General features: G+C 38.4%; 1 protein-coding gene across 2 annotated transcripts in view; it reads right to left on the bottom strand.

Annotated features, from left to right (window-relative positions):
- Positions 1-7,184: 7,184 nt before the first annotated feature.
- The window catches only part of DCLRE1A (DNA cross-link repair 1A), a 19,680-nt gene continuing 17,147 nt past the window's right edge, over positions 7,185-9,717 (bottom strand). For both annotated transcript variants that reach the window (XM_011927849.1, XM_011927847.1), the window contains one exon: positions 7,185-7,754. In XM_011927849.1, the coding sequence (XP_011783239.1) occupies positions 7,594-7,754 (161 nt within the window). In that variant the 3' untranslated portion in view covers positions 7,185-7,593. The remainder of the gene's footprint in view (positions 7,755-9,717) is intronic.

Genomic DNA, 9,717 nt, shown 5'->3' with positions numbered 1-9,717 from the left:
AGAACATAACTAGATGCTATGACTCAGGGCTGGAAGTAGGGTGAGTAAAGAGAGGTTTTCTAGAGCAAAATTTCATGAGGCCACTCACTCTCAGGGTCCCGTAAGTACAGGGTCAGCCTTAAAAAGGAGCACCTCTTTAAATTCATCACCCTAGCAGCCTCCCCTGCCTTACCTTAGCTCTGGCCCAGCTATGAATGTTTAAGAAATTAGTAATTTTGTGTTATACCTGGTTGCGTATACTTGGTATACTCCATAACAAATGCTTTATAAATTATTTCTGATTTATAGAAAATAGAACTGTGAAATTATTGAGGGAATGCATAATGATGCAAAGAGAATATGTCTACTTTTGGGAGGAAGGAGTAGATACTAAGGGAAAAGGATAAATGAAACAGAATTAGCACATTAAAATGATTGCCAAGTTAAAAGCTTTCAAGTGTTCAGATTGGAAGTAATTCTCATGAGTCAACTGTTCTACTATTCATAACCATTAACTTATGCTTTTGCTAACTTCAAATAACTTGTATTGGCATCTGTAATTATCCATTCTCATGCTGCTATGAAGAAATACCCGAGAGTGGGTAATTTATAGAGGAAAGAGGTGTAATTGACTCACGGTTCCATATGGCGAGGGAGGTCTCAGGAAACTCACAATCATGGCTGAAGGCACTTCTTTACAGAGCAGCAGGGAAGAAGATGAGTGCCCAGTGAAGGGGCGAAGCCCCATATAAAGGCATCAGATCTCGTGAGAACTAACTCACTATCATGAGAACAGGATGGGGGAAACCAGCCCCAGGATTCAATTATCTCCACCTGGTCCCTCCCAGGACACATGTGGATTATGGAAACTACAATTCAAGATGAGATTTGGGTGGGGACACAACCAACAGTATCATTTTTCTAAGATCAATACCAAATGAACTAAATGAATAAAAATAAAACAGTAAGTTACAAACTAATATCGACACTGTTTTAAGACAGATTAGAGATTAGCACCCGAAGAGTATTTTCTTAATTCCTTAGTGCAGTTATTGATGGTTATTCAAGACTGAATAAGGAAATTCTGGATGCACTTGATCCATGGGAATACAACTCATTTAATTTTTAAATTTAAGTGAAATTTAAAATTAAAGTTAAAATTAAATTTGTTTCCAAAAGAGAAATTTCATATTTAGGTACATTAGTAAATACAGAATAAGTGATAATTTAAATGTTAAAGGCATTGACATTAAGTGGGAGAGGTTTTCCCATTAGATCAAAGTTAAATGAATTTGTAATCAGCCTTTCAAGTGTCACTACACCTGGTAATACAATGTTCAATGTCAAATAAGCTTGTAAAGAAGCTTTCTGAAGGCCAGGCGCAGCGGCTCACGCCTGTAATCCCAGCACTTTGGGAAGCCAAGGCTGGCGAATTGCCTGAGCTCAGGAGTTCACAACCAGCCTGGACAACATGGTGAAACTCCGACTCTACTAAAATACAAAAAACTCTCTGGGCCTGGCAGCGTGCGCCTGTAGTCCCAGCTACTTGGGAGGCTGAGGCAGGAGAATTGCTTGAACCTGGGAGGCTGAGGCAGGAGAATTGTTTGAACCTGGGAGGCAGAGGTTGCAGTGAGCTGAAATTGAGCCACTGTACTCCAGCCTGGGCAACAGACCGAGACTCCATCTAAAAAAAGAAAAAAAAAAACTTTCTGAAAAGTTCCAAGTAAATATAAAGCAAAACATTTCCCCTACGTTGGCTTGATTCTACTTCCCCTTCTCTTCACATATTTTAGGATGTTAAGAGTTGCCAGATATTTTGGGTTCGTGGTAGGTTTCTTTTTCTTTCATTTCACTTAAAAATGGAAAATTTTTACCTACCAAAATGTTGTATCAGAACTAGGAATTTCAATATATGCTGTCAATAGAACCTAGAAAAGTTTAGTTGTGGTTGTGACTTATTTATAATCCTATTTGGTATGTCCCTTAAATGAGGTTTTACATTTCTAGCAATAGTGGGACATTATTCCAAGCTGCCACAAATGATGAAGTTCACGTAGAAAGATGTTTTTGCACAGAATAATAAAAAGGCTGAGGCTGCTCTTAAAATAACATGCTAGGATTTTCAAAAACATTTAAAATCATGAAAAATCTTTTTACCAATGAAAAATGACAATTCTAGTGGGAAAAATCATTCAATTAATAAATAAAAATAACCCCAGACGACTTCACTATCTCCCCTATGTTAAGAATATCTATAATCACAGACAATATAAAGTTTTTCTAATGATAACTCTTAATAGCTTACAAAAAGTTTAAAACCTCAAAACAGTCTAAAATATTTTAAATTTGTAATTGAAGTTAACTGAGAACATAAACACTACCACTGTGTCCCCCTAAACGCTTTTGTTCTTCTAAATGTGATCCCCCATAACTCTTACCTCTACAAAGTAAAATCCAAACCCATGAAATAAAGTTCATGGAGAATACTATCCTTCTGATTTTTATTGAAAAATTTCCATGACTATTTCTATGAAAACATTAAAGTCCTTAATTTCATTGCTAGAGCTAATGCAAGAATGCACAAATACACACATGCATACATTCATTTTACTAGCTGTTGTCTTATTTAGACCATATAAAAAGATCTTTAATATGCATTGGCCCCAAATTTTCACTTTGGATCAACTATTCCATCTATGTTGGAGAGATTAGGATACATAAATAAATTACATAATCTCACTTTATATGAAACACTGCAAATTAAACTTTTAGTTATCTGGTGTTTTAAGTTGAATAATTCAGATAAACAGGCAAACTTTTCTGCCTCCTCTATTGGGCGATTATCTAAGCTTTTTGAATTGTCTTGTTCAAAGCCACAAGTTGAATTATTTTCACTGAGATTCTATAAAATTTCATGAATGTCACAGCTATAAATCCTAAAATCCAAAAATAAAACAAACGATAACCTCAAGGAAATGAGCCAATTCTTTAAAAGACACAACCTGTCAAAACTCACACAAGAGGAAATAGACAATCTGAATAGGCCCATATCAATTAAAGAAATTCAATTAATAATGAACAACCGGCCGGGCGCAGTGGCTCAAGCCTGTAATCCCAGCACTTTGGGAGGCCGGGACGGGCGGATCACGAGGTCAGGAGATCGAGACCATCCTAGCTAACACGGTGAAACCCCGTCTCTACTAAAAAATACAAAAAAACTAGCCGGGCGAGGTGGTGGGCGCCTGTAGTCCCAGCTACTCCGGAGGCTGAGGCAGGAGAATAGCGTGAACCCGGGAGGCGGAGCTTGCAGTGAGCTGAGATCAGGCCACTGCACTCCAGCCCGGGCGACAGAGCGAGACTCCGTCTCAAAAAAAAAAATAAAAATAAAAATAAAAATAATAATAATAATAATAATAATAATGAACAACCTTCCAAAACATAAAGTCCCAGGCTCAGATCAGTTCACTGGTGAGTTCTACTAAACATTTAAGGAAGAAATTACACAAATTCTTCACAATCTCTTTCAGAAGACAGAAGCAGAGGAATACTCCCTAATTCATTGTAAAAGACCAGCATTACCGTATTACCAAAATTGGACAGAGTGATTATAAGAAAACTATAAACCAATATCTCTTATGAACATAGATACAAAAACCCTTAACAAAATATTACAGCAAATCCAACAGTGTGTAAAGAGTTATAAATCATAATCAAGTGGGATTTATCCTAGGTATGCAAAGCTCGTTTGAAATCAAATAACCTAATGTATCACAACAAAAGACTGAAGAAAAGTCACAAGATCATAGATGCAAAAAAAAAAGCATTTTACAAAATCCAGCACCCATTCATTATAAAACCTTTCAGTAAACTAGGAATAGAGGGTAACTTCCTCAACTTAATAAAGAATATCTAAAAGGAGCCCTAAAGCTAACATCATATTTCATGGTGAGAAACTAGCAGCTTTCCCACTAATATTAGGAATAAGGCAAAGATGTCCCCTCTCATCCCTCTTTTTCAATATTATACTGGAACTCTTAGTTAATGCAATGTCAAGAAAAGGAAGTAAAAGGTATACAGATTGAGAACGAAGAAATAAAACCATCTTTGTTCACAAATGACATAACTGTCTATATAGGAAATCAAGATTATACAAAGGTTGAAGAATACAAGTTAATATAGAGAAGCCAGTTGCTTTCCTACGTACCAGCAATGAAGAAGTGCAATTTGAAATTTAAAACACGATACAATTTACATTAGCAGAAAAGAAATGAAATACTTAGGTATAAATCTAGCAAAATGTACACAAGATCTGTATTAGGAAAACTACAAAACTCTGATGAAATAAATCAAAGAAGAACTAAATAAATGAAAACATTCCATGTTTATAGGTAGGAAGACTCAATATTGTTAAGATGTCAGTTCTTCCCAACTTGATCTATAGATTCAGTACAATCTTAATCAAACTCCCATCAAGTTATTCTGAGGATAGTGACAAACTGATTCTAAAGTTTATATGGAGCGGCAAAAGACCAAGAAAAGTGAATGTAATACTGAAGGAGAAAAAAGAGAACTGACACTACCTGACTTAAGACTTATTATAAAGCTACAATAATCAAGAGAGTGTGGTATTGGTGAAATAACAAATAAATCAATGGAACAGACTAAAGAGTCCAGAAATAGACCCACATAAACATAGTTAGCTGATCTTTGTCAAAGGAACAAAAGTAATGCAATGGAGAAAAGATAGTCTTTTCAACAAATGGTGTTGGAACAACTGGACATCCACATGCCAAATAATAAATTTAGAAGCAGACCTTACACTATAACTCAGAATGGATCACAGATCTAAGTGTACAACACAAAACAATAAAACTCCTAGGAGACATTATAAAAGAAAATCTAGATGACCTTGGGTATGGAGATGAATTTTTAAATACAACACCAAAGGCATGATCCATGAAAGGAATAATCGATAAGACAGACTTCATTAAAATTAAAAACTTCTGCTCTGCAAAAGACATTGTACACTGTAGGCCAGGCACGGTGGCTCATGCCTATAACCCTAGCACTTTGGGAGGCCGAGGCAGGAGGATCGCCTGAGGTCAGGAGTTCGAGACCAGCCTGGCCAACATGGCAAAAACCCATCTCTACTAAAAATACAAAAATTAGCTGGGCGTGTTGGTGGGCGCCTATAATTCCAGCTACTTGGGAGGCTGAGGCAGAAGAATCATTTGAGCCCAGGAGGCAGAGGTTGCAGTGAGCTGAGATCATGCCACTTTACTCCAGCCTGGGTCAAATTGGGAAACTCAGTCTTAAAAAAAAAAAAAAGACATTGTACACTGCCAAGAGAATGAGTAGACAAGACACAAATTGGGAGAAAATATTTGCAAAAGATACATCTGATAAAGGACTATTATCCAAAATATATAAATAACTCTCAAAACTCAACAATAACCAGGTACAGTGACATGCTCCAGGAGTCCTAGCTACTCCAGAGGCTGAGGCAAGAGGACAGCTTGAGGCTAGGAGTTTGAGGCTGTACTGTGCTATAATTGCACCTGTGAATAGCCACTGTACTCCTGCATGGGCAACCTAGTGAGACCCCATCTCTTAAAAAAAAAAAAAAAAACATAAAACAGCAACTCAAAGTACTGTAATTTTTTTAAATAAGAAAAAATAAAATACAAATTAAAAAACCCTCAACAATAAGAAAATGAACAACCCGATTATAAAATGAGCCAAAGATCTGAACAGACACTTCATCAGAGAAGATATATAGATGGCAAATAAGCATATGAAAAGATGTTCCATATCATATGTCACTAGGGAAATGCAAATGAAAACAAAAAGGAGATATCGCTATGCACCTAAGAGAATGACCAAAATCCAGGAAACTGACACCAAGTGCTAGTGAAGATGTGGAGCAACAGGAACGCTCATTAGTTGCGGGTGGGAATATAGAATTATATAGCCACTTTGGAAGACATTTTGGTGCTTTCTTATAAAACCAAACATACTCTTATCAAGGATTGAGGTTGCTGGGTAGTATGATATTCACCCAAGGTGTTGAAAACAGCCCACAGAAAAACCTGGATCAGGATGTTTATAGCAGCTTTATTCCTCATTGCCAAAACTTGGAAGCAATCAAGATTTCCTTCAGTAGGTGATGGATAAACAAACTGAGATACATCCATACAAAGGAATAGTACTCAGCGCTAAAAAGAAATGAGCTATCAAGCCACAAAAAGACATGGAAGACCCTTAAATGTATATTACAAAGTGAAAAAACCAATCTGAAAAGGATACCTGTTGTCTGATTCCAACTACATGACATTTTGGAAAAAGCAAAACTATGGAGACAGCAAAAAGATAACTGCTTGCCAGGGGTTTTGGGGGATGGAAGTATGAATAAGCAGAGAACAAGGATTTTTGGGATAGCAAAAATTTTGCAGGATATTACAATGGGGGATGTGTGTCATTATACATTATACTAACCAAGGAATGTACAACACCAAGAGTGACCCTCATGTAAATTGTGGACTTTGAGTGACTATGTGTCAACGTAGGCTCATCTATTGTGAGAAACGTACCATTCAGGTGAGCAATGTTGATCACGGGGGAGCTAAGCACATGCGGGTGGTAGTAAGTATAAGGGAAATCTCTGTACCTTCTACTCAACTTTGCTGTGAACCTAAAACTGCTCTAAAAAATAAAGTCTTGGGCTGGGCACAGTGGCTCACGCCTGTAATCCCAGCACTTTGGGAGGCCAAGGCAGGCAGATCACAAGGTCAGGAGATCGAGACCATCCTGAAACCCCGTCTCTACTAAAAATACAAAAAATAAGCCAGGGGTGGTGGTGGGCGCCTGTAGTCCCAGCTACTCGGGAGGCTGAGGCTGGAGAATGGGGTGCACTCGGGAGGCAGAGTTTGCAGTGAGCCGAGATCGCACCACTGCACTCTAGCCTGGGCGACAGACATTCCGTCTCAAAAAGAAAAAAATTAGCCAGGCATGGTGGCAGGCACCTATAATACCAGCTATTCGGGAGGCAGAGGCAGGAGACCCACTTGAACCCGGAAGGTGGAGGATGCAGTGAGCCATTGAACTATAGCCCAGGTGACAGTGCGAGGCTCCATCTCAAAAATAAATAGATAAAGAAATAATAAAGTCTACTAAAAACAAAACAAAAAAACCGAAAGACACTAGAACAAATTTTATATTAATTTTATTTAGGTATGCATGTCATATAAAAGTTTCATCTCATAATTTTAAAGATACATAATTACTTATATATATAATACTTCCATCTAGTTTATTAATCATCATTAATCCCTGGTCTCTGAATCTGCCTCTGCTTCCTCTTCCAAGGCTTGATGCAGAATATAACTGCCCATGGAGGGCAGGGGGACAAGAAATTAAGGGTCCCAGGGAGACCCAGTTTCAGTTATCCTTGATGACACTGAGAGGCATTCAGCACCATGAACATGTTGTTCAAACATAAATGAGAAAGTAAACTATCTGGTTTTTCCACACAAAGTGCAGTTCATATCTCTATAGATTTAACTACTAACAAGCTACATCCGAGCTACAACTACTACTGAATACTTGGAGGTATCATCAATATCTGGCTTCCAATTTCCACTCTCTAAAATATTTCTCCATTGTGTTCCTAGATTTCCAGGTGCCAACGTTTACGGTAGGTATGATTTTCTGGGGCTTCAGCCACTGGACAAAGCGCTTCATTTCTAGGTAGCTGCTGTGTTCACTGTAAGGAATTCCTGTAACACCAAAGAAACAAAGTTGTACACTAAAATCAAATTAATTTAAAAATTCACAATCCTAAAACAGAATAAAACAAAAGAGAAAAGCAATCCACAGTATTTTTGTCAAAAACTCCTTGGTGCTTTAGTTTTCATAAGAAAATCTGTTGATATCTTTCATGAATAATAAAGATTAAGACATTAAAATGATGCCGACATGGTTTGGCTCTGTGTCCCCACCCAAATCTCATCTCAAATTGTAATCCCTATGTACTGCGGAAAGGGCCTGGTAGGAGGCGACTGGATCATGGGGGTGGATCTGCCCCGTGGTGTTCTTCTGATAGTGAGTGAGTTCTTGGTCAGGCATGGTGGCTCACGCCTGTAATCCCAGCACTTTGGGAGGCCGAGGCGAGCAGATTATCCGAGGTCAGGAGTTCGAGGCCAGCCTGGCTAACATGGTGAAACCCTATCACCACTAAAAATACAAAAATGAGCCAGGCATGCTGGCTCATGCCTGTAATACCAGCTACTCGAGAGACTGAGGCAGAAGAATTGCTTGAACCGGGTAGATGGAGGTTGCAGTGAGCCTAGATTATGCCACTGTACTGCAGCCTGGCGACACAGCAAGGTTCTTGTCTCAAAAAAAAAAAAATAAATAAAAATAATAATAATAATAATAAGAAGAAGAAGAAGAAGAAGAAGAAGAAGAAGAAGAAGAAGAAGAAGAAGTGAGTGAGTTCTCAGGAGACTGGATGGTTTGAAAGTGTGTGGCATTTCCCCGTTTGCGCTCTCTCTCTCTCTCTCCTGCTCTGCTAAGGTAAGACGTGCTTGCTTGCCCTTTGCCTTCTGTCATGATTTTAAGTTTCCTGAGCCCTCCCAGTCATGCTTCCTGTTAAGCCTGTGGAACTGTGAGTCAATTAAACCTCTATTCTTCATAAATTACCCAGTTTCAGATAGTTCTTTAAAGCAGTGTGAAAATGGACTAATACAGATATGAAACTTAGAACTTCAAAAATCTAGTACTTTTTTCTGTGTGTATTTAATAACATGCATTTCTAGAGAGTCCTATTTAATTAGGAATTTTCTTCTTTTTAAACAATTCTTCCTTTAGACACTTCACTTAGCTACGCGCTTCAGGAAAATATGGAAGAAATATGAGTCAAATGTGAAGAAAAACAAGCCAGAGACTCTCACTTCCAGAGCAGGTAAGTGGATTTGTCCCCAAGCTTTGCACACATAAAAAAAAAATAGGAAAAAAACACCACACACACACACTTTATCTTCTTTATTGAAGATCAAGTACCACAAAGAAAGGTGAAAAGGATCCTATTTTCAGTATACTAGGGTCTTTAGAGGCTGAGGGTAAATCACTGGTCTGGTGACACACCAAACATGTTTCCATCAGCTGTCACTGCAATAAGCCAACTCTGAAGGCAGTGGTAAACCTCCTCCAAGGATGAAAACAGGCAAGTCTGTATCTCCTGTTGTCACCACATCTAACCCATCATCTTCCTGCTCCCAATCTCACACTGTCATCTATACTTCCAGTATGTAACCGCAGTAGTCCTTTCAAGTAATTCTGCAATTTCCTCTCAATATCACTGATCACAAAGTGAAATGATCTGTATTTGTTAATGTTATCTACTAGTCAAGCTCCTTTATATCAGTTTACAATGGACTAGATACAGGATTAGAGTTGTAGAGAGATTTGAAAACTCTTGAATTATTAAATTCTTTGGTGCCTGTTTTTGTTGGATTTGAACTTTACATTTTTTTTTGAGACGGAGTCTCGCTCTGTCGCCCGTGCTGGTGTACAGTGGCCAGATCTCAGCTCACTGCAAGCGCCGCCTCCCGGGTTCACACCATTCTCCTGCCTCAGCCTCCCGAGTAGCTGGGACTACAGGTGCCGCCACCTCGCCGGGCTAGTGTTTTGTATTTTTTAGTAGAGACGGGGTTTCACCGTGTTAGCCAGGATGGTCTC

This window comes from Colobus angolensis, unplaced genomic scaffold (assembly GCF_000951035.1).
Source record: "Colobus angolensis palliatus isolate OR3802 unplaced genomic scaffold, Cang.pa_1.0 Scaffold75, whole genome shotgun sequence".
Lineage (NCBI taxonomy): Eukaryota > Metazoa > Chordata > Mammalia > Primates > Cercopithecidae > Colobus > Colobus angolensis.
Note: the sequence above shows the minus strand (reverse complement) of the source record. Positions and strands in the feature narration are given on the sequence as shown.